This window comes from Eretmochelys imbricata, chromosome 10 (genome assembly GCF_965152235.1).
Source record: "Eretmochelys imbricata isolate rEreImb1 chromosome 10, rEreImb1.hap1, whole genome shotgun sequence".
Taxonomy (NCBI): domain Eukaryota; kingdom Metazoa; phylum Chordata; order Testudines; family Cheloniidae; genus Eretmochelys; species Eretmochelys imbricata.
The window spans coordinates 3,461,617-3,485,919 of NC_135581.1; the positions used below are offsets into that span (position 1 = coordinate 3,461,617).

The window sequence follows — 24,303 nt, forward strand, 5'->3', positions numbered from 1 at the left end:
CCGCTCGGGGGAGTGGGGAAGTGAAAAGAGCCCCCCGGGAACAGCCGCTGGAATTCTGGGCAGCGGTCGGCGGCTTGTCCCAGCCATCGGCCAGGCCCCATCATTCCTAACGCTCTTGGGAGGGGGGTGGGGCATTCACTGGAGTCCTAGAGGGGCACGTATGGGGACCAGCCGTAGGAGCTCTGGAGCTAGGAGTACAAGCCTCTGTGGCAGTGGTGGGCAACCTGTGGCCCGTGGGCCGCAATCAGCCTGTCAGGGTAATCCACTGGCAGGCTGCCAGACAGTTTGTTTACATTTGCACGGCCGGCCGCCCGCAGCTCCCAGTGGCCACCCCCAAGCTGAGTCAGGGTGGCTCAGTCGCTGGCTGCCTGCTTCTTGAGCTGGATTGTATTGAAAATTCATTAGCCCATGAAGTGGCTGGGTTTTATATTGATTGAGGTTAATTGTGGGGTGGGCCATCCTTAAGCGGGGGCCCAGGACTCCTGAGTTCTATTCTGGGCTCTGCTGCTGTCTGTGGGGAAGCCTCCCAAAGGTCTGATGCTGGCTCCCATTAGTGTGCCCCCCACAGGGCAGGGGCGACCCCCTTCACCCAGCCCCTCTCACCCAGAGCAGGGGTGACCCCCTCTCCCCGATCCCAGCCCCCCTCACCCAGGGCAGGGGCGACCCCCCTCATCCTGCCCCTCTTACCCAGAGCACGGGTGATCCCCCCCCCCAATCCCAGCCTCCCCATATTAACAGCAATGGCTATGACCCTCACAGTCCCTCTCCTCTTTTCTCTCCTGCAGAGGTGAAGCGAGTCCACGGCACCCCACCCCCGGTGTCGCCCAAGCCCCCACCACCCCCGACGGCACCCAAGCCCCCCAAGCTCCACGCCGCCATCCAGTCAGTGAGTGCAGGCTCCACGCCCACCCCATCCCCTGCCAAGCAGCTCACCACGACGATCAAGCCTTCAAGCACACCGCCTTCGCTCTGCTCGAGCCCCGCCAAGCCCCTATCGCCCGGCGGGCAGCCCCAGCAGGTGCCTGTCAAGCCGCCGCGCTCCTCCATCGCCGGGCCCTCGACGGAGAGCGCCAGCCCCGAGATGGCACACCAGAAGCTGGAGGAGACCAGCGCCTCGCTGGCGGCTGCCCTGCAGGCTGTGGAGGAGAAGATCAAGCAGGAGGATGGGCAGGCAGCAGAGTAAGGATCCCGCTCCCTCTTGCGCATGCACACGGGGCTATGCCTTTTTTGTGACGGGCGCCGACCTTTGGGACTCACTGCTGCTGGACAGTGTCGGGGTCAAGAGTCCAGCAGGGCAATTAGGAAAAGAGTCCGTGGGTGCAAGGGCTGTTGCTCTTCATGCTTCAGGGATACGGTACTCCCTGTTGGTGTCAGGCGAGGCTGTTTGCTGAGCCAGACTAGCTCCATTTGAAAAAGCCCCTTCTCACCTAGTGTAGACAAGGCTCAGCTGTCCCCATTCCTGTGGGTCTCCCGGTGAGTCTGGTCTCTGCTGGGTCAGTCTTTCTAAGGTCCTCAGGGCAGGGGCTCCTTTCTACAGGGCCCAGTGTGACGGCACTTAGTGCAGACAACCTTAATTCAGGTACCACCAGTGCTTAGCTTTGCAGGCCTTCATGTGCTTGTAAAGGAGGGTTTTTTAGGTAATTTCCCTAGGTTTAAATACCGTATTAAATAAAACCGTATTGACCCTCCACATGGGTCGTCAGCAGGGCTTGGTCAAGTAAGCTAACAAATAACCGGTAGCAGTAGAAGGCTGTTATCTTCTACGTGGCCCTGCTCCCAGAGGGGTTGGGGATGCGCCCTCTGCCAGTGGGTTTCACAGCTGATTGCTCAGCCCTGAAGGAATGGTGAGATGCAGGGCACGTGCACCTAGAGAAGTGATAGCGCAATAAGGTGGGGTGTGAATTCAGAGCCCTGCAGTTATACCGGTATAACTCCCTGGGTGGAGGCTCTTATTCTGGTGCAAGAGGACCTATTTCCAGTTTAGCTTATGTTGCTCGGGAAATGATTTAAACTAAGCTGAGAAAACCTACTCTTGGGATCAGCCAAGCAGAGTCACTGGGAGGGTGGAAAAATCCAAGTCCCCGTGAAGACAGCACTAGGTCGACCTAGCTACGGCTTCCCGGGGAAGCAGACCCTCCCATTGGTCTACACGGAAGCACTGCAGTGGAACAGCTGTAGGGTTTCTAGTGTCGACAAGCCCTTGTACTGGAACAGGGTGGGTTATTCCAGGATAACTGTTGGGGTTTAGTTGTACCGGTAGAGTTATACTGGTATAACTGGGAAATCTGCCATGCCGACAAGCCTGCAGGACGGCTGGGGTCAGTTCCAGGTTCTTTAAGGACGTGTGCGTTAATAGATACAAACTGTCCTGCTCCTGCCCCCCTCCCCAGGTTACCCCCCTTTCAGGTTTTGAAGGACAATGCTTCTAGGGGCTGCTCCATGGCCCCCTCCTCATGGAGCTGGCTGAGACCCCCCAACTGCCCCACAGGGCAGAGCGAGGGGAGCCCGGCTAGGAGGGGAGACAGAGCCCAGCTCTGCCTTGTGGCTCCAGCCCCTTGTTCCCCCCAGGAAGGAGGCTCAGTTCTGAGGGGGACCCAAGGGGAGCTGGAAGAGGGACACAGGCTTGGGGAGGGGCAGGGGTCCGTATTGGGGGGTTCTTGGGGAGATCCAGGCTTGAGGGGGCCCTTATGAAGGAGAGTTGGGGTGGGACACAGCCACAGGGGGCATGGGGCGGAACCTTGGCTTGAGAGGCACGCTGGGTGGGGTGAGGAGTGTTTGGGGAGCAGAACTGTACAGATGGGGGGACAGGAGGGAAGTTGCCTTGCCGGGGTCGGGGGGTTGGAGGGGCTTGCTGGGCTTTGAGGGCCTGTGTCCCCTCCCCACAGTTTGGGTGGAAAGTTACTCCACTGCTCAGTGTGACACCCCTCCCGCCCCCACGTGCTCGCTGCCCCTGCCCTCCGGGCGAGACCCACATCAGCCACGGGCCGGGGGCGGTCCTGTGGGGCGCAGACCCCCAGCCCCTCCCCGCAGCGATGCTAACGGACGCTTTCTGCACCTGCAGCGCCGCTGCGGAAGCGAAGAGCACAGTCAGCATTCTGGACGACATCGGCAGCATGTTCGACGACCTGGCCGACCAGCTAGACGCCATGCTGGAATGAGGCCCGAGGAGAACCCCAGCTAACCTCAGGATTTACCGTGGGTACAAGGGCACAACGATCCACTGACTCCCAGCCCCCCTCCCTGCCCCTTGTACAGCCTGTCCCCCCTCGGCGAACAGCCCATCCTTCGGGGTTTGCACAAAGAAGAAAAGATTACCTCAGGATTGTGCTCACACAGACCGCGGCCCGCGGCGCTCGGGGCAGGCTTTTGGCGGGAGTGGGTGTGCAGAAGCAAAAAAACAAGAAGCCCTGTTATGTTTTATTTCCTACCTAAGTAGCAAGCGACCGTGGGATAAAGGCGCCCGTAATGCTGTCTACACCCAACTGCCAGGCTGAGAACCCTGTGGGGTAGGGCTCGCCCCTCCGGGCCAAACCCGACATCCCAGCAAGAACGGTTCTGATCCGGTTGTGCCGTTGAGCTGAACTTCCACCTTTTTTAGTTTGAACCGACCGTCCTCTCTCTCTCTGGACTCCCAGATGTGACAGTTCTGTGTGTAGCCAAACGTGGCCCAAGTCAGTATTGATCCATCTGCTTTCCTCCCCATTCGGTTTGGGTTAGACTCTCGTTCAGGTGACGCCGTGTTGCTATCGTTTCTCACCCAAGCGCCGCCATTATCCCGTGTGCCGCCGTCTGCGTTCCCATGCCCCCGTCTGCTGATGTTGGGAGACGCTAGGAGTGGTGGGCCGGGGCCGCCCGCTGTGGGTGCCAGGGTGGGTGCTTGTCCGCTGGCGTTCGATTCGCTGCATGCTTTGTTTTACTCGGAAGGTGTTTGTTTGTTCTTTCCTGGTGCTGAGAAGCTGTGACCGTGAGACGTTGTTCTGGTGACAAGTCCGGTTGGACCAATTAGCTCTTTCATTTTTTAAAAATTATTTTTTTTTCTGTGTTCTGCTTATTTTGGGGGCCGTCTTGCCGCGGAAGCAGCGCTCTGCGCCATGAGAAAGCTTTGTAGGTTTGCATGCTCGAGACAGTGTTATGACAAGAAAACAAAAATATAGCAAATAGCCCCCTCCCTCCCACATGCCGCTCCCTGCTGGGGGGCGGCTCCTGCTGGCTGCCCGAGGGGGTGGTCCCTGCGTGGCTTTCACTGCACAGAAAGGGCTGTTGGAAATCTGAGCACAGCCCCATCACCTTGCCCTTTTCTCCACTCACAACCGCTTGGCTTCCAAAGACTTTGTCCTTGACTTGGACTATTCAGCCTTTAATGTCCGTCCTCACCCCGCTCCTCTGCGGGAGCGACAGCCAGTCCCAGGCTTGCTGGCCGCCGGGGGCCTGGTTGTGCTCTGTGGAAGCCTGTGGCAGCGGGCTGGGGGCCTCGCAGGGCGGATTCCATGGAAAGGGATGCTTGCATGTGTTCGGCCCCAACAGGGTGGTGTCCCCGGAGCAGTGGGGCTGCGGGGGATTTGGTGCCACTGGGGATCTGGGCCTCACCCTTTGGGGACAGTGTGAGCTGGGCCATGGAGGGGGTGAGCAGTGGTGGGGCTCTCAGCCAAGAGGAGCCAGAACATTGTGCTGGGTGGGGGGCGGGGGGAGAACCCTCCTGCAGATGCTGCTTGAGGGCAGGGGCTGGGAGGGAAGGGGCTCTGATGGCAGGAGCCTGGGGGCTTGTCAGCTCTCTGAGGGCCGTGGGCGCCAGGCTGTGGGTATTCAGAGCCAGGCTCTACCCATGCAGGGCTGAGGCATCGGCAAACCATGGGCCAGGCTGACTCCCATTTCACTGCTCCGTCCCCTACCACAGCGGCCAAGAGCCCCGCCCTGAACAGACCCCTCAGGCCTGCCCTGCAGGCCCTGAAGAGCCCAAGCCCCCGGGAGCTTTGCTGCTGTTAGAAGAGCATTGCCTAGTGAGCGGCGCACAGGGTTCTCATCCATCTCTAGCAAGGCGCTGTGTCAGCCTGGTCCCCGGCTGCCGTGGGAGGTGAGGGGCTTCAAGGGGGATACGAGAGGGTGGCTCTGTGGGGTCTGCTGGGGGCATCGGCAGACAACTCAGCGATGGCAAAGGGAAGCCAGCATGAGGTGCCTCTGCCTTAGAGACACGGACAGCCTGCGCCAGACCATGGGGTCCCCAGCGCTCTGCCCAGTGGGTTCTGCTGGTGGGGTGCGGCCCGTGCGAGGCAGGCAACCGCCAGGGCCAGATCCGGGGGAGCTGCGTGGTGAGGAGGGGGATGGGGCTGCAGCCCTGGGGCGGGACACCCCTCATATGAGCACAATACAAGAGTCCCTAGTGTTGGATTCCCCAGTGGCCGGTCAGGCCTCTCTGCTCCGGTGCTGCTCCTCCTACCCCCCACCGGGCCAGAGGGCACCGCTGGGGCAGCGCTAATGGCCCTGGAGCAGAGGGAGCTCAGGGAGCAAATCCCTTTCCTTGTCCCAGTCAGTCCCAATGCCAGCAGCATTTCCTGGTACCTCTCTGTTACGTGGAGCTCACTGGGCCCCCCCACCCTGCGCCCCAGCCCTGCCTTCCCTCAGGGAGACCAGCTTGTGTCAGAGCATGACCTTGGAGAACCGCAGTAGCTAACACGCGTATAACCCCGTAGCACGCGGCGCAGGCAGCTCATGTCAGCTGCTCCCGGCTAAGCCCTGCTGGAATGACAGGCGTGGCAGACAGTTCCTCCCTGGGCCACTGGCTGATGGAGCAGGGCGCTGCACCCTGCTGGTTAATCCCACTGCTCCAGGCTGTGTTCTGAACACCCCGCCGTCCGTGGGGAGCCGAGCCCCGGGAGGGAGCCGCACTCCCTAGAAATGCACTGCCAGTTTCCAGTCCAGGCCCATGGGCGTGCCTGACTGCCTCCAGCCAGGCTTCTGCTAGCCCAGTGTCCCTTCTCAGAGAGGGGCCAGTTCCAGATGCAGCGAGGTGGGTGTAAGAATGCCGCAGTGGCAGGTGTAGGATAATTCCCCTTGGCTCTCATTAGGCCTCCTCCTGGTCTTTTAGGGCTTGTCTGCAGGGCACCCCTGTGCCTTTGCCAGGGGTGTGAATTGTAGAGATGAAATTAATAGGCAGTAGGTTTGATACAAACAGAAGGATGTATTTCGTCACACAATGCACAGTTAACCTGCGGAACTCATTGCCAGGGGGTGGGTGAAGCCAAAGAATAACTGGGTTCAAAAAAGTATTAGATCAGTTCATGGAGGATTGGTCCTTCGATGGCTGGACAGCAGGGGATGGATCACTCTGAGCCATCTGGTGCCAGTCACTGCCGGAAGACACGACACTGGGCTGGATGGACCATTGGTCTGATCCAGCGTGGCCGTTATGTTACGATTCACTATGTACCTTTTAGTTCATGCCAGCGGGTCTACATGGGGCAATTAGAGTGCTCAACCATTCGCACCCCTCGGGCTTGCACCGCAGTGCCATGGAGACAAGCCCTACCCATCAGCATTTGGCTACAGCCCTGAAGCAGGAGATTTAATGTCCTTGCCCATATGTGTGTTGCCGTTAGTTATGCTAACTCCGGCTCTGCTGGATCCCCCTAGAAATGTCCAGTCCCTTTTCAAGTCTCCAAGGGGCTGGTGAGCCGTGCACTGCGATGCTGGCCCAAGGGACTGGGGCATGTCTGAGAAATCCCAAATTGCTCATCGGTTTCTAAAGCCTCAATGTCCTGCCCCATTTCTGTAACCTGGCTCCCTCCTCCCTGCCCCTTGCTGTGTCTGAACAAGCAGGGGTGACGCCCGGACCAGAACTAACAGCCATGGGGCTGTTCGTTGGGCTCAAGCTGAGGTTGGCCAACAGGGGCGATGCCGAGCAGCTGATGTGTTGTCAGGGCTTTTCCTCCAAACTCTTGACAGACCAGCATTTCCCATCTACAAGGGCTCCAGTTACAAGGCCTCCCATCCTGCAGCCTGTACCCAGGTAGGTAGCTATTCCTTGCAGGCCTGGGCCTATGGATGTCAGCGGGGCCATGTATGCGTGAGGGGGCTGGGATCGGCTTCCCTGCTTCTTGCAAGTGCCAGCGATTTCCCCTGCCACATCCCGATATGTCTGCTCCTTTGTCAAACCAATGACCTTGGGGACCCAAAATCGGGCTAGAGGAATTCAGACCAGCCCATGGGTTCAGCTCCTTTGTTTCTGGCTTGAGCCTCCTGGTCCAAGAGGGTTGTTAGCTTCCTCTATAGCCCGGTAGGTTTCTTACGTGCACTGAGCTCATTGCAGAGGACAGAGGGCCTTAGCCGAAGCAAGCAGAGCAGTGGTGGGCATGGCTGAGCGAGGCCTGTATTTAGGACAATGCCCTGCTGCAGTGAAGTGTTATGAACGCTTCCTAGTTGGGGAACAAAAACTCTTTCTGTGGAGGGTGATAAGGGATGAAGAAATAATAAGCTATATAAAGAAGTATTAATTTATTGGGAAAAAAAGATTTAAGACAGATATTTTCCCCCAGAAATTAAAAAAAGGAATAAACTTTAACAAATATATATTTAAAATATTAAAAATAGTGTCAATTATATAATAAAAGTTTTAAAAAAATCAAGAGAACTGGATTTTAGCTTGAGAAAATCTATTAGATTACAATAAGCTCTATGTCTTTGTGGCAAGATCATATTAAGAGTAGCACAAGCATAAGATACCTTTTATCTCCTTAGAAGGTCTGTGCAAACAGCTTTTGGTTTGTTTTTCTGTTGGAATTCAGTGTTCTTCCTTTATTTTTACACAGTTTAAGAAACTCAAAGGATGTGCCTTGTTTCATGAAGGTTTTTGTTAACTCTGATCTGGAGGTTGTTTTATTTTTCTTAGGTGTCTTCAGGGTTGTTTTTTAATTTTTTTTTTAATGTGTGTGAATGTGTGTGTGTGCGCGTATTCTCGAGAATACACAGCTGTATATTCATGTATAAACGGGATTTGGAGTCTGGTTTATCGCTTGAATTCTGATGAATGCATTTTGCTTGTGGTTTCAAAACAACGTGTCGATGTAATTTTTTTCTGAGAAGTACAAACTGCTTTCTCTCTCTCTCTCTCTCTCTCTCTCTCCCACATTGTGTTTGCTGATCCAGATGTGTTTGGCACAACTTTGAAATTTCTTTAAAAAAAAAAAAAAGCCTAGAACTATCTGTTGTAAAGAAAAAAAAATGTATCTTAAAAAAAAATCCATGAAGCTCTCCATGATGGATATATACATATATATATATTTTTTATGATTAAGTTATGGAATCTGTATTGTATTCCCATTCTGTCAAAGCTATGCATCTTGGTGCTTTTCCCTGCTCTTCTGTGCTTTGGTTCCACCTATATTATTCTGACTATTCTGAATATTAAATGGCTCGTGGTGCTTTGAAGATGTTTCCTCCTATAAAAAGTCTGGCAACAAATATTTAAAGGAAAAAAACCAACCTTATCAACCTGAATTGTAAAAGAGACAAATGTTATTTTTATTGTTGGGAGTTAACACCAACCAAAAAAAATTCCATGGTACAGACAATTCCTAAAGCACCAGGTTGTACAGTGTGTGTATATGTCCTTCTGGTCCCCTGCGATGGACTGCCTCATACTGTAATTTTTTGTCAGGCATGTGGCAGTGGTATGCTTGACTGACTGCAGTTACTGCCATCGGCTCTCAATAAATGTCAGAAAACTCCAGGTGGGTGCTGCTCTTGTTTCGCTAGGCCTGGCTGCTGTAGTTAAGGGGCCTGCGGCCAGGAAGGGGCGTGGGTGTTGTGCTACAACCCTGGCAGAAGTGGCTATGGCGTGGAGGAGCAGGCGTACCTAACCCACCCAGGAGCATAGGGGTGGCCAAGTAGCACAGAAAGCTGGAGCAGCCACCTGTGGACCGGGGGACTGACATGATATCAGCGCACTGCGGGACAATTACACCAAACCGTCCCTGCTTGCTTCGCAGCTCCTGGGCCTCCCAGGGCCCCAGCGTGTGAAATCCCCAGCCCAGCTGCTGCCCGGCTCAGTTCGAGCACCCAGAATGCTGGCATCTTTTGCAAATTGGCAAATTAGGATGGAAATGGAACTTCCCTGAGCAGAACTGCAAGAGCTGGTCCTGTAGCTTGGGGGCTTTTGTCCCCTGGCTGCACTGCGTTCACCATTGGCATTCCCAGGGTTCGAAGCGTTGGCCTGGCCCAGACGAGGTAAATTTCTTTGGCATGGGGTAAGGGAGCTGGGGCTGAGTTTACACCCTTTCCCACAGCTCTGGCTCCAACAGGACACTTTAAGGCTTTTAATGCTAAACTTGACCCTTTTCAGAGTAGCAGCCATGTTAGTCTGTAGCCGCAAAAAGAAAAGGAGGACTTGTGGCACCTTAGAGACGAACAAATTTATTTGAGCATAAACTTTCGTGAGCTACAGCTCACTTCATCGGATGCATTCAGTGGAAAATACAGAGGGGAGATTTATATACACAGAGAACGTGAAACAATAGGTGTTACCATACACACTGTAACGAGAGCGATCAGGTAAGGTGAGCTATTACCAGCAGGCGAGAAAAAAAAACAACACCTTTTGTAGTGATAATCAAGGTGGGCCATTTCCAGCAGTTGACAAGAAAACGTCTGAGGAATGGTGGGGTTGTGGCGGGGTGGGGGTGGGGGGTGAAACCTGGGGAAATAGTTTTACTTTGTGTAATGACACATCCACTCCCAGTCTTTATTCAAGCCTAATTTAATGGTGTACAGTTTGCAAATTAATTCCAATTCAGCAGTCTCTCGTTGGAGTCTGTTTTTGAAGTTTTTTTGTTGAAGAATTGCCACTTTTAGGTCTGTAATCGAGGGACCAGAGAGATTGAAGTGTTCTCCGACTGGTTTTTGAATGTTATAATTCTTGACGTCTGATTTGTGTCCATTTATTCTTTTACGTAGAGACTGTCCAGTTTGGCCAAGGTACATGGCAGAGGGGCATTGCTGGCACATGATGGCATATATCACATTGGTGGATGTGCAAGTGAACGAGCCTCTGATAGTGTGGCTGATGTGATTAGGCCCTATGATGGTGTCCAATCCCCTGGCCTGAGCCCTGTGCTGCACCTTGAACCCCTCCTGCACCCCACCACCCCTGCCCTGAGACTCCTCCTGCGCCCCAACCCCTTGTCCTGAGCCGCTTCCTGCACACCGCACCCCCCACCCCCACTTGACCCTGTTACTCTTAAAAAATCTCCCTGATTGAAACCGTGGGTGAAAAAAATGATCAAGAGGCAGGCTGGTGTCACCCAGCTCATGCCTTGTTACCGGAGAGAGGAAAGCAAGCAAGGCCCCTTGTGTTCGCCTCGTAAGGACGCCCATGTGATAGCAGCAGCTGTGTCCCCTGGCATTTAATTCAGGTGTTGTACTAAAGCAGGGGTGGGCAAACTACGGCCCACGAGCCAGATCCGGCCTGTCAGGGCTTTAGATCTGGCCCGCGGGATTGCTGTGGCCAATGGGAGCTTCAGGGGAGGTACCTGCAGGTGAGGGCAGAGCCCTCTGGCCCCGCCTCACGTCCCCTAGGGTCCGCAGGGATGTGATGCCGGGAGTAGCTCGAGGCCAGGGCAGGCAGGGAGCCTGCCTTAGCCTCACTGCGCACCGCTGCCACCCCAGAGCCACTCCAGGTAAGCGGCGCCAGGCCGGAGCCTGCACCCCGCAGCCCTCCTGCACCCCAATCCCCTGCCCTGAACCCCCTGCCGCACCCCGCAGCCCTCCTGCACCCCAATCCCCTGCCCTGAGCCCTGTGCTGCACCTCAAACCCCTCCTGCACCCCAATCCCCTGCCCTGAACCCCCTGCCGCACCCCGCAGCCCTCCTGCACCCCAATCCCCTGCCCTGAGCCCTGTGCTGCACCTCAAACCCCTCCTGCACCCCAATCCCCTGCCTCACCCTGCACCCCCTCCTGCATCCCAATCCCCTGCCCTGAGCCCCCTGCCGCACCCCTCCTGCACCCCGCACCCCTGCCCTGAACCCCCTGCCGCACCCCTCCTGCACCCCAATCCCCTGCCTCACGCTGCACCCCCTCCTGCATCCCAATCCCCTGCCCTGAGCCCTGTGCTGCACCTCAAACCCCTCCTGCACCCTCCCCTCCCCGAGCCCCCTCCTGCACTCTACAGCCCCTCCTGCACCCCAACCCCTTGTCCTGAGCCTCTTCCTGCACACCGCACACACCCGTCCCACACCCCAGCCCCCTGCCCCAGCCCTACATTCATGGCCCTGCGTTCAATTTCCACAACCAGATGTGGCCCTCGGGCCAAAAAGTTTGCCCACCCCTGTTGTAGGCAGTCTGGGTGGGAGATGGGACTGCTCTGTGGATGGGAACAGGGGGTGTCAAATATATAACTCCAGCCTGTGCGCGGCCAAGGGACCAGCCTGCAGCTCCAGGGGCTGGTCCACCTGAAGAAGGAGGTGCTGGCCGTTTGGGCCCAGACCCCTTCCTGCTGCTCAGCAGCAGCCTCTATGCAGCTGCTGTAGCCCAGGGCCTGAGCTGGGGCTCAGAGGAGGGGCCCCATGACAGCTGGAGCAGGGGATGGGCTCCTTCTGGGCCCCGCACTCACACGGGGCAGTTGCGGGGAGGCAAAAAGCGGAACCTGCCAGAGGCAGAGTAAAGAGAGGGGTGGGGTGGGACACTCCTCCAGCCCATGGGGGGTGTCCCAAAGTGAGGCACTGGTGCTACCCTCCTTGGGCAATAAGGCACCCCCCCCCCATGGACTGGAGGGGCAGGGTCCCTACTGCTAGCCTCAGCGAGAGAGAGAGAGAGAGTGAGTGTGTGTGTGTGTGGGGGGGTGTTTTCTGCAGCGTCAGGGTTGCCAGGTATCCGGTTTTCGACTGGAACACTTGGTCAAAAAGGAACCCTGTTGGCTCCGGTCAGCACCAGTGATCAGGCCACTAAAACTCCGGTTGTTGGCGCAGTGGGGCTAAGGCAAGCTCTCTGCACGGCGCCTGGGAAGCCAGGCAGCAGCCAGCGTCTCTGTGGGTGGAGGGAGAAGGGTCGGGGGGGGGCGGGGGAGCTCCGTGTGCTGTCCCTGCCCCAAGCACAGGCTCTGCAGCTCCCATTGGCTGTGGTTCCCAGCCAATGGGAGCTGCGGGGCAGTGCCTGCCAGCAGGGACAGCAGGTGGAGCACCCTGGACATGCTGCTGACTAGGAGCCGGCCATGCCGGCTGCTGCCTGCCTTCCCAGGAGCCGCCTGAGGTAAGCATTGCCTGGAGCCCCAACCCTGCTCCCCAGCAGCATCCCACACGCTGAACCACGCCCGCCCCGCCCCAGCTCAGAGCCCCCTCCTGCACGCCCAGCTGGAGCCATCACCCAACACCCCCAACCCCTTGCCCCAGCCCTGAGTACCATCCCACACTCTGACCCCTTTGGCCCCCCCACCTGCACCCTGAGCCGGAGCCATCATCCCCCTCCCCCCGCCCACAGCCTCCTGCCCCAGCACAGTGAAAGTGAGCGAGGGTGGGGGAGAGCACGGGTGGGGGGAAAGGGGACTGGAGTGAATGGGGGGCAGGGTCTTGGGGAGGGGGCAGGGCTGGGGTCTTCAGTTTTCTATTAGAAAGTTGCCACCCCAAGCAAGCGTATGTAAGGGGGCCCCTTACTAAAACACAGTGGGGTTTTGGGTTGGCTAGCCCCCAGTACCAAAAGAAAGGGCAAGAGTCAATGAGAAATCAGGGCCCCTGAGATTGACAAGCTCCCAGAGCCAATGAGGTGAAGCCAACATGCTAGGGCAGCCTGATTGACAAGGCAGGCTGGTCAATGACCGGGGGGGGGGTAAGGAGGGCTCACCCTCCCTGGGAGCTGGGGCTGCCTGGGGCAGAGGTAAGGGGCGAGCCGGGGCCTGGGGAGCAGCATGGCTAGCCAGAACCAGGGAGTGGGGCTGGGGCTGGGGCTGGGGCTGGGGCGGGGGAGCGCGAGGGGGACCCAGGGCCGGCCAGACTTGGGGGGGATCGTAACCCCAACAGGGTGGGGATGATGCTGGGAAGAAGGGTCCTGCCACCTCGAGCCTAAGAGTGTGTGGCCACCACCAGAGCAAGTGTCCGACCCGCAGCATAGCCAGGGCTTGGGACGGTGAGGGCCAGACTGGGGCCCAGTGACGACCGGGTGTGATGTCCCCGGGCCACACAGTGGGTGGGTGATGTGTTTTAACTTCACCCGTTACCATTGTTTTCCTAATTGGCTGCTGGTTAGTAAATTGTCTTTGCTTTGAACTAGCTCTGGTCACGCAATCACAGACATGAAGGTTGCTATCTTAAAACAAAAAAACTTCAAATCCAGACTCCAGCGAGAAACTGCTGAATTGGAATTCATTTGCAAATTGGATACTATTAATTTAGGCTTAAATAGAGACTGGGAGTGGCTAAGTCATTATGCAAGGTAGCCTATTTCCTCTTGTTTTTTCCTCCCCCCCCCCCCCCCCCAGATGTTCTGGTTTAACTTGGATTTAAACTTGGAGAGTGGTCAGTTTGGATGAGCTATTACCAGCAGGAGAGTGAGTCTGTGTGTGTATGGGGGTGGGTTTTTGGAGCGGGGTGAGGGAGTGAGAGAACCTGGATTTGTGCAGGAAATGGCCTAACTTCATTATCATGCACATTGTGTAAAGAGTTGTCACCTTGGATGGGCTATCACCAGCAGGAGAGTGAATTTGTGTGGGGGGGTGGAGGGTGAGAAAACCTGGATTTGTGCTGGAAATGGCCTAACCTGACGATTACTTTAGATAAGCTATTACCAGCAGGACAGTGGGGTGGGAGGAGGTATTGTTTCATATTCTCTGTGTATATATAAAGTCTGCTGCAGTTTCCACGGTATGTATCTGATGAAGTGAGCTGTAGCTCACGAAAGCTCATGCTCAAATAAATTGGTTAGTCTCTAAGGTGCCACAAGTACTCCTTTTCTTTTGGCTCAGGAAAGAGTCTGGTGTGAAGACAGTGCCCTTGAGTGGGGACACCCTAACCCCTGGCCAAAGTGACCACGATAAGATTGGGGGGTCCAGTCCCCCCCGCCCTGGACTCCTGGGCCAGCCTAGTCAGGCTTATGAGCACTCTGCCAGACAGCAGCGTGGAAGGGGAGTCCTCGAGCTCAGGCAGGCCTCTGGGTAAAGGCCATGGGAACGAGGACTCATGGCCTTTCGCGAGCCCACTTCACCGGGGTAGTGTATAAACCAGGAAAGTGCCCCACAGTAGCAGGCCCTTTCCCCTGCTTACACTTAGCTTAGGCAGCCAGCGAAGGAGGTGGTGGAGTTTAAGCATCGTGGGACGACCTCTTCACTGCCTCAGGTCAGCCCAGGGGGGCTGAGCCCCGTGCATTTGGCTAACGGTGCTGCCGCAGCCAGAGCAGTTTAAGCGGGGTACGTGACGGTTCCTCAAGGCCCCCGTGAGGCTGGGGCATTAGCGGCCTGCTCTTTGGAGCCAGCTGCTGTGTGGGACTGTCTCTTTAGGTGAGCATTACTATGTTACAAATGAAATATTTAGTCTGAAATGCTTTCGAACAGTGGGGTTAGTGAGCCCCCCCCCACCTCTGGTGAAGCCCGAGGAGCCCAGACAGTGGGGCACCCCTTTTTGTGTAACGGCCCCGTGTGGGCCCTTACCCAGGGTCAAGGCAAAGCCTGCTGGGCAGGGTGGGAGGCGCACAAGCTGGGCCAGGCTCCCTCCACGCCTGTTCCGTTTCCAAACCCCGCGGTGCCGGTGGTGGCAGGGGCAGGGAATGAGCCACCGGAACAAGAAGCTGTTTTCATGCGCTGTCAGTGCCTCCCTGTGCAGCTTTTGGCCTGGACCCTCCTTACCTATGGGTATAACCCACCCATGCTGACCCAGGCTGCTTGCAACCCTTCATTAGGGCAAGCCTAGTTCTGGGGCCACAGCCGCTAAAGGCCCCAGGAGAAGCTGCAGTGCTCGTCCCATGGGATCCACCCCCTCCCCTTGCTTACAAATACACCAAGGCCTCTCTTCATCAGCCCCCAACTACCCGCCCTGTTGCTCTGCAAGGCAGTGGGTGTAGTTCTAGGAGACATGGTAGGAGACGCTTTCCCATGGCTTTTGCCCTCAGCTAAGGGGCAAATACGCAGTGTTTAACACCCTTGGGCCACAACCACCTTAAAGCTCTGTTGATACCGGTCTCGCCAGGGCCCTCGCCACCATGATGCAGCTTTAGCTCTCCAGTGCCAGGGATTATACCAAGGGGAGGTAATGCAGGGAGACAGGGATTCGCTTAGACTACCCCCGACAAGGCTAGTGAGCCAGCTACTGCCAGTTACTCCATTCCTGCTGGCTTACTTTGCTGCCAGTAGCCGATCGGCGCCTTGGCTCAGAGACACCACCTGATTCTCACCCACCACGTGGCCCTGAGCCGCTTCAGCTCGCTGCCGCAGTTGTCGAGTGTACGGATGGGAAAGCCCCAATTCTAATGGGAGAAGAATTTTTTAAGAAACCACTTCACCCCTGCTGGTGCCACGCCATTCACTTCTCATGGCTCTTGTCTTACCCTATGTCTACACTGCAAAGAAAAACCCCTGGCTGGCGTCTGCCAGCTCATGCTGTGGGGCTGTTTCATTGCTCTGCAGAATGCGGGGCTCAGGCTGCAGCCCCAGCTCTGTGACCCTCGCAGGGTCCCAGAGCCCGGGATCCAGCAAAGCCCAGAAGTCTACACAGCAGTGAAATAGCCCTTAGCTGACTCGGGCTCACGGGGCTCAGGCCAGCTGCAAGTGTCTAGCGGCTGGTAGACATATCCCTAGTGGCCTCCCACACCTGCTGTGCCTGGCGCAGGGACGAGCTCCCCTGCCCAGGTGTGCGGGGTTGGGAAGTGCGTGCCCGTGGAAGGCCAGGCAGGTGGCAGCTGGCCCTCCCCCAGCGAGCCCCCCCCCAGTAACTCACACGTGCCTGGAACAACTTTCCACTTTTATTGTCAATGAAGAAATAATCCAATTATATTACAATCTTAAAAACCGTAGAAAACGTGAGTAAAAATGCAACAGAGGCTTTTTCTCTTTAATGTGGAGACTGTAATTACAGGGAGGGTGAACCAATGCGCTTGTGTTACTTGATCAGAGAACTAGCTTGTGGTGTAAAAATCGTACCTGGCTACACAAGGAAGATTCCTCTTCAAAGGCCAAACAACAGCTCGCTATCGTCTGGGCAGTCCAATTAAATACAAGAGAGACAGAGAGGGGCCCGTGCGAACCCGAGCAGAGGGCAAGGCTGAAGCTCCGTTCTCCTGTTTGCAAAGTGACCTCGCTCCTGGTTCTTTGCTTCCTCGACAGGCTCTGCTGTGACCAGCTGAGTTGTGCTGTCCCACTGCCGCCTGGCATCCCACGCCAACTGCACCGTGCTTGGCCCGAACGGCCCAGCCAGCCTGGGTCAGGCTCTGCTGTGGTGACACTATGCTCACAAACCCCTGCCTCGTGCTGTGTGCAGTGCAGAGAACCGCAGTGACCCACCGGCCCTGGCAGCAGGCCAGGTCTCCCATTAAATACGTGGGACATGGCTGATTTCTGGGGCGTCCCTGGGCGACGGCAGGTCGGAGGGATTAGCAATGCTGAGGGCGCAGTTCTGTGGCCGATGGAAGGCAGCAGGTGGTGCTGGTGAGCAGCGGGGCAGCAGCAGCTATGTCAGAGCGGTGTCGGTCATCCAACAGGCCGGCCGAGGAGAAGGAGATTTTGGTAGCTCGGGGTGCAGGATCCATGCCGTTAGCACGTCCAGACCTGTGGGGGCAGGGAGGGACGGGTGAACAAGGATCCAGGTCAGTCAAGGGAACACAGCTGGTTCCTTCCGCGCCCTTCCCCAAAACGCCCTTCTCAAAGCTGAGCCCATAGCGATCCCTGCTGGCCAGCCGGGGCCCGTTCTGCTCCCGACCCCGGCTGCTGTCCTAGCGAGCCAGGAGGAAAGGGGAGCTCTTGGCCTGTCCAGGAACCCCAGAGAGTGGACACGTTGTGGCAACAGCTGCTCTCCCCAAACCGCGCCCCCCGCAGGGCAGGGCTCAGGGAGTGGGCTCACGAGGATAGTCTCAGCTGGTAATTCTACCCCCTCCACCCAGGACAAGCTGCTGGGTTCTCCCGCACGGGGAGGAAGCTGCAGTGGGAAAGCTCAGGGGCGACCGACCTTAACAGTGCTGTCCACAGCGCCGGAGAAGAGGCGGCCCCTGGAGACCGCGAGCGCCGTCACACTGCCCTGGTGCCGCAGCAGCGTCTGAGTGCAAATCATGTTGTCCATGCTCCACACCTGGAAGCACATGCAAGGATGGGTGAATGTGAAGCCGGGGACCGCAAGGCCTGTCTTCCCAGGCACCAAGGGGGCTCAGAGGAGAGGGTTCTGGCCACGAAGGGAAGGAAACAACCTGGGGGTGCGAACGACCCGGAGAATTCTCCACCCCCAGCCTAGAGGCCTCCCTTGCCCTTCGGTGACCTGTGGTACTCTCCCAGGGACTCGGGTTAGTTATGGGAGCCGGGCCTGGGGCACTGAACTGAGACAGTGTGTCTGTGCGTCACCATGTCCCAGCTGTCTGGGTATGGACATGGTCCCAGCACCACATCATCTGCCTCCCTCTCACTCCTTCAGTTCAGCGGCACAGTGCCCCACAGCTGGGTACTAACCCCAGCTCTCCCGAGTCCCAGGCCAGAGCCAGACTAGGCCGTACTGAACAGGTTCTGTGCGGCTCTGCACTGTGGCATCACTAGTCACTGTCATCGGGAACAGCAGCGCTCTGAAGCCTTGTTTGGGGGCTTTCCAAACATTAAGACACTGCAGCTGCTCCCATCACACAGGGCCGCACCTACCCCGTTTTACAGCTGAAGGGCCTGAGGAACACACAGCGGAGTGGCCCAAGACCCCTCACTCCCAGTCCCCTCCTTACCTGACACTGAGAGCCTAAAAGCAAAGGAGTGCTATAAGACCCACAGGCTGCAGGTGGAGAGGGAAGGGTGTGAGGTCTACATGGGGACTAGCCTCCCAACGCTGCTTCCCCCTCAGCCACGCGAGCTGCACCTCAGGAGACTCTCCCCCGGCTAGGCAAGGCCACGGCAGCACGTACCCTAAGAGAGCGATCGTACGACGCGCTGAAGACTTTGGTTTGGTCCGGCGTGGAGATGACGGCCAGGGCATACACCGTCCCCACGTGCCCGGTCAGCGTGCGCACCTGCTCCTTAGACTCGATATCCCAGACCTGAGCGAGGAGAATAGGAGAGAGACGGCTCAGCGTGACGAGGCACCGCAGCCAGCGGACAAGGGTGCAGAGCAGGAGAAAGCTAGGCCAGCGTCCGGGATTACAGGCACCGGAACTGCACTCAGAGACGGTAACAGCATCCTCTGACTGCCTGGCACCCCCAGCACCGAGAGGGTGGGTCTCAGGCCAGCCCCTAGGGAATGGGAAAGCACATTGCCTGGATAGCCGCAATGAAGCCCATCTCTCATTCCCCAGGGAGGCTCCATCAGCCCGCTGGGCAGGAGGGAGGTGGGCCTGTTAGCACAGCAGATGCTGGGGATATCCTGGGCATGGCTAGCCATGCTGTGCCCCTGTTCTGCAGGGAGGGAGCGGCAGGGCTGCACTTCCTGCCCCGTCGCCAGACTCCGTGTTCTTACATGGATGAGGTTCTCGTAGGTGCCGCACACAATGTGATGGTTGGTCACGGCGATGGAGTACACGCTGCCTCCTGACGTCTGCAGCACATGGACACACTCCAGGTTCCGGATGTCCCAGATCTGAAACAGTCCCCGCCCAGGTCAGCGTCGCCCCAGTGCAGCAGCCCGGGCTCAAGAGGAACGCGCAAGCTGCAGAGCAGTACACTGGATTCCTCTCAGTGCGTAGCTGGAGGTGCCTTTCCAGACCGGCTGGAGGGCCCGTTGGGGCCAGTAGCTCTGAACCAGGCAGGGCCAATGGGTCAGCAACAGGTGGAAAGGCTCTTGGCCAAGTTCCTATTGAGGCATGAGCTGCACCACTCCCACAGCCAGCGTCTGACAGGCAGCAAAATACAGAGCTGGGCCCAGCAGAACCAGGCTCGAGCCTGGTTCTGTCCCAGGAAGGGAAGGGGAGGTGGCCCCAATGTCACAAGATGGGAGAGGGTGCTACAGCAGAGCCGGGCAGGAGCAGTGGGTGCCGGGCACAACGTACCCCAACTTTCTACCACAGTCCAGACACCAGCTGCTAAGTTAACAAGCAGGGACTGGGCCGGCAAAGACATGACTCTTACAGGAACCAAATGCAGATTGACGGTGTTTCTGCAGCCCAGACACTGCCCCTCTTCTCTTTTCGGCAGGAGTGTCAGTCAGGAGAATGGTCCATAATGTCCCAGCAGCTGGAGAAGGGCCACGGCTACATGGCAGCGTTTGTCTCAGCTAATGCCAAACAGCAGCTGCAGCAGCGTGGACCTGCCAAACTCTGATATGACTGCAAAGCTGGGAACCTACCAGCCACAGTCGCCTGCGTAAGCTCCAATGTGCCAGTGACGTAACAGCTGTGAAAGCACGCCGCAGAGTGCTCCTGGCTGCCTTTGGTTTTGCCCAGACAGGAAGTTAGTGCTCTTGCATGCCATCAGCGTACTTACCTTGATTGTTTGGTAAGACCCACTGTACAGATAGTTTTGAGAAGCCACAAGTGCTCGCACCCAGTGATTGAGACCTGTCAATTCCTTTTTCAGCTTGAGTTCGGTGCCCACGATGTCCCAGACCTGTGGCAGGCGCACACACATACACAGGGATTGGAAAGGGACGTGATGGCTCAGCTTGCGCACTGCTAAGCAGGGCCATTGTGGTCAGAAAGACCAGTCCAAATGGCTACGACTAACTCTGCAGGGCTGCTTCCTGCACGAAATCCACCTCTGCGCAGAGACAACACAAGGTCCCCAAAGAGAGTGGAAGTGGGGCCTTGATCCCATCCTGGCCCTTGCATGTAGGGGGAGAAGTGAGAGCTGTGGTGTCAGACACCCAAAACCAGAGGCACCTGAAATCACTGCTCCCTTGTGGCGATCTTGGCCCTGATCCCAGCCCCCTGCTGTAAGCACATGGTACACGAGCCCCCCATATGGGTTTGTGTGTTTGCACAAGTACACACCAACTACACACTTGCCCCCAGCCTCCGATTTTTAGGAGTCAACAGAAACAAACAAGGCTCTTCAGGCAGCTGCTCCAGAATCTGCTTGCAGCCTCGGCGGCAGGGAGCACTGGCCGTCCTTCCTAGTGTCTGCTCCCCCTAAGCTCACGCTGCAACGCTAACCAGGCCACGTTCCGACATACGCACACAAGGCCAAAAGAGCCTTTTCTTGCCGGCCAACTTGGCCCCAAATGGCCACCCAATCCCAGCAGGTACCTTCTCAGCCCCCTACCTTAATGGCTTTAAGGGAGCCACTGAACAGCATGTTGTGTGAGGAGACCAAAGTGCAAACAGGATTGTCATGTGCTCGGATCGTGTTCACCTTCTGCAAGGTCTGAATATCCCAGACCTCAAAAAGGAAGACAAAATTGGTTAGGGATTGGCCTGCTCTGGAAACCCCCTGCAGTCTCCCCTCTCGCCTACCTGCCCTGGAAATACCCCCCAGCAGGAAAACACAGCAAGGGCAGTTGTCACACAGAAGCTATTCTGCTGGGTGGGTGATAGAGGGCAGCCGTGGCCAGAGGATCTAGGCCTCTCTTTACAGCCCCTCTCTGATGGGCGTAGGTTCGGCTGGAGGGCTCCTGCGTGGGACTCTCATCCCAGACACTAACACAGCCTCTTGCTAATCAGCCAGAAGAAGTGGTGAGCATTCAGTGGCTAGGGGCCACACTCCCAGCCCTGGCTGGCCACAGAAGCTGGAGGCCTGGTCCCTCGTGTGGCAGGCCAGAGCCTTCCCAGGAAGCCACTGCTGGATTAGAACTTGTTACTTATTCCAAGCTACGTATGGTCATCCCTGAGCCAGTCCAATGCCCGGGCCTCCCACTCCCTGCACTGGGGGGTCTAGTCAAGTCTAGGACACTTGAAAGACACAAACGCCCACCTTTTATTATTATAAAACCCAAACAAATTCATCCCTGGGATGGGGAAATCACACGCAAGGGATTCAGTTGTTCTCTCGCTCTCTCAGGCCATTCCCAGCCAAGAGGACATTTGAGGTGCTGCTTTTCACAGGCTATTGTGCTCTAGCAGCCAGGGGCCACCCTGTAACCTCCCACGTGCTGACTTGTAGCCAGGGCGGCCCCACATACTCACAATGATGGTGCAGTCAGCAGAGCCGCTGTAGAGCTTGTTCCTGTAACGTCACAAGAAAATGAAAGGGCGTCAGCAAGGGAGAGCCACCTGTGGGATTTCAGCTGTCCCTGGGGCTCTGCTCCCAGGACACAAAGGTCAGAAACAGGATTCTCGCACCTTTCAGACCCTCCTCACCCCACCCCTGCCTGCTCAGAGGAAAGGAGCCGGTGCGACACCCCCCGCCCCCCAACAAAACACTAGGCTCATCATGACGGCCGGGCTGGTGTGGCTGTGGTGAGCGGGCGTTGGGACGAAGGGGCTTTTCACTCCGACGACCTGGCCCATTTGTCCCTCTGGCTTATTAAAAGGGGAGATCTGGGATTCTGGCCCCTCCAATCCACATGTGTGTAAAAGCCTGGTGCACGTGCTCAGGTCAGAATGAGGAAGGAAATTAACATCTTAGTCCCTCTTCTAATAATTCACTAATTAGGAGAGGCCAGAGGACAGACCACAAGTCTCTCGTCGCAATTCCCCATTTCCCCTGCCAGCGGCACAAAAATCATCCACTCCACTCACCCCTGAATGCAGAGAGCCAGGACAATTCCATCGTGGCCCTCCAAGGTCTTTTGGCACTTGTATGTAGTGCAGGTATCCCACACCTAACAGGAAAGACAAGTTAGCAGGAGATCACATGCCTGCACTAGAGAGCAGCTGGGGATCAGAGCAGGAAGTCAGCTGAGCCAGGAGAGCAGGGAAATCAGTCAGCTGTTTCCTGTGGCATCTGTGCACCCGTTTTCCTGTCTGACCGGCAGAGATGAGCACATCTAGGAAAGGAAATTTCGCAAGCAGGGTCACACTGAATTTCCAAGGGACACCAAACACTGAAATGCAGCCACAGCAGCTCCACAGCGCTAGGGCAGACAACAAACTTTCCTAAAAACCGTACTAAGAAAGTGCCAGGCAATTTCAGCTGATGGAATCAGGCAAACACACGGGTGGTGAGGGCTAGTCACTGCACAGCTAGCTTTCCCTGCTTCTTTTCTCATCACTCCCAGTGGTTTAGCATGAAGAATTTGTGTTCCCCATTATCATTCCTGCTGCATGGGGATTTCAGCTGCTGAGTATTACATGCTATTTGTACAAGTGACCTCAAAACCAACCCTATAGCAACAGCTTTCCATGCTGGGAGAGCAGGACACAGGCAGAGAGAAGAGGGAAGTTCCTGCTAACCAAGATTGGGCCTGCTTTTCTAGCCCGGCCTCCCCGCTTAGATACCCCACCATGCCTACATGTTGGCATTTGTGGCTCCAGCCAATGGAAAACAGGTTTAAAACCACATCCTTTATCTCAGAATTCAAAGTGTTGGGAGAAAAATGCAGACAAATGGAACACTAGGAGTTATGCTTTGCCAGCCTCAGATCTTTAAGCACTTGCCACTTCCCATGCACTAAGGCTTCCAATGCCCCTCGGCCACAGGTCGTTAAGAATTATTACTCCCAGCGTATGGATGGGTAAATGAGGCCCAGATAGATGACCCGGCCAATTGCCATTGGTGCTGAATACACACAGCATTCACTGATGTCAACAGGAGCAGAGAGAGCTCAGCTCCCCTGGGGAGAAAATCCAGCCAACAAGGCCTCAAGTGACTTGCCCCAGATCTGAGCGTCAGCGGCTCAAGCAGGATTGGAACCCAGAAGTCATGGCTCCCAGCCCTTAAATAAATAAACCAAAAAGAACCAAGATTAAACCACGACCGTCTCTGTTTGTGTAGGGTCTATAGGCACCCTGTTTTCTAATAATCAGTGAAATACACAATTCCCAGAGCTTTGCTGACATCCATCCATCAGTCAATCATTGTGACACTGGTGGCTGGCCAGGATAACGTTTGAAACTATTGTTTTGGTGGGACTGTCAGTTTGCTCTACTCAAAAGCAGGACAAGGAAAAGCAAACAATGTCTGTAAAATGGGCACATTTCGTAGGGAAAAGCTGGTTTGTTTTTCAGCGTCTAAAAGGGCTTTAGCCACCATGGAAAATAAAGGATTAGCAGCTAAAATGCTGAGATTGGGACAAGGTGTAAACATGAACAGCAGGAGCGAGATCAGGATCAGATTTTCATACGGAGCTCCAAAGCCTGTATTTCTCTCCCGAGATGAGACTCGGAGGTCTGGCATCTTCCTGCCGATAACTGAACAATGCTTCCGGCCCAGGTGTAGCTGGGAAGAGCCATTTCAGCTCCAACCTAGCGCTGGGCAGGTAAACTCAGCCCAGCGGAGGAGTGGGTGGTCCTGTCTAATGCATGCAAATGCTGGGAGGCTCTTACCTTAATGGTTTTGTCTGAGGAGCCACTGAAAAGCAAGTCTCCTATGGAGTAAACACACAGACACCAGACAGGGCCTTGGTGCCCGACAAAGGTCCCCTTGCATTTGAAGATCTGCTGAGGATCATACGCTGTGGAGTGAGAAGAGGCAGGAGAGGGTTAGGGGAATCATGATGCTAAGCCCCGCCAGCACAGAACCGGCCATGGAGCTCAGAGGGGAGGGCTCTACTGAGCCCTCTAGTGACAGACAATAGCTGGAGTGTTACACTAGCCTGAAATGCATTATGGGAAATACACTGAGTCAGCTGATGCTTTGCCGACACAACACGGTTACTGCTCCAAAAGGGATCTGCTGAGAAATCCTAACAACAAGCCTAACGTTCTGGGGCAAGCCGAGGGAGAGAGCATCAAGCGTGTACTCACATCCTAAGATGCCCATGTTGAGGCGGGCGTTGATGTGGGACAGTTCATCCTGAAAAACAAACCAAGCGGGGTTAGGAGCCGAGCAACTGAAATCAATCCAGAGTCCTGGAACTGGCAGGTGCTCCACTAGGCTTCCCACAGAGTCTGAGCCACTGCTTTAATACCTCCCCTACAAACGCTGAGAACTCAAGCCAGCATCCTCCTGACTGAGGACAGGAGCGCCTGGCACTGCCCACCCAGGGGGTTCGTTCTCTGGCCAGAGGAAAGTGGAGGTCTGGAAGCACCTTCCTTATAGCCATGCATGTTGTCTCTGCAGAGGTGAGCAGACATCTGCTTCCACACTCCTGTGGGTACAGGGCTCAGCCTGGGTCTTCCCGGGAT

At 56.2% G+C, this 24,303-nt stretch overlaps 2 protein-coding genes across 6 annotated transcripts in view; one reads left to right on the forward strand and one right to left on the reverse strand.

Moving 5' to 3' along the window:
- Positions 1 to 3,158, forward strand: part of CASKIN1 (CASK interacting protein 1) — a 160,192-nt gene extending 157,034 nt beyond the window's left edge. The window contains exons 20-21 of the mRNA XM_077828552.1: positions 786 to 1,179; positions 3,062 to 3,158. Of these exons, the coding sequence (XP_077684678.1) occupies positions 786 to 1,179; positions 3,062 to 3,158 (491 nt within the window). The remainder of the gene's footprint in view (positions 1 to 785; positions 1,180 to 3,061) is intronic.
- Positions 3,159 to 15,914: 12,756 nt separating this feature from the next.
- TRAF7 (TNF receptor associated factor 7) overlaps positions 15,915 to 24,303 on the reverse strand; it is a 47,036-nt gene continuing 38,647 nt past the window's right edge. For all 5 annotated transcript variants that reach the window (XM_077827410.1, XM_077827409.1, XM_077827411.1 and 2 more), the window contains 10 exons: positions 23,923 to 23,971; positions 23,503 to 23,630; positions 21,757 to 21,839; positions 21,202 to 21,241; positions 20,342 to 20,458; positions 19,565 to 19,687; positions 18,603 to 18,722; positions 18,055 to 18,186; positions 17,127 to 17,246; positions 15,915 to 16,729 (listed from right to left, as the gene is read on the reverse strand). In XM_077827410.1, the coding sequence (XP_077683536.1) occupies positions 16,715 to 16,729; positions 17,127 to 17,246; positions 18,055 to 18,186; positions 18,603 to 18,722; positions 19,565 to 19,687; positions 20,342 to 20,458; positions 21,202 to 21,241; positions 21,757 to 21,839; positions 23,503 to 23,630; positions 23,923 to 23,971 (927 nt within the window). In that variant the 3' untranslated portion in view covers positions 15,915 to 16,714. The remainder of the gene's footprint in view (positions 16,730 to 17,126; positions 17,247 to 18,054; positions 18,187 to 18,602; positions 18,723 to 19,564; positions 19,688 to 20,341; positions 20,459 to 21,201; positions 21,242 to 21,756; positions 21,840 to 23,502; positions 23,631 to 23,922; positions 23,972 to 24,303) is intronic.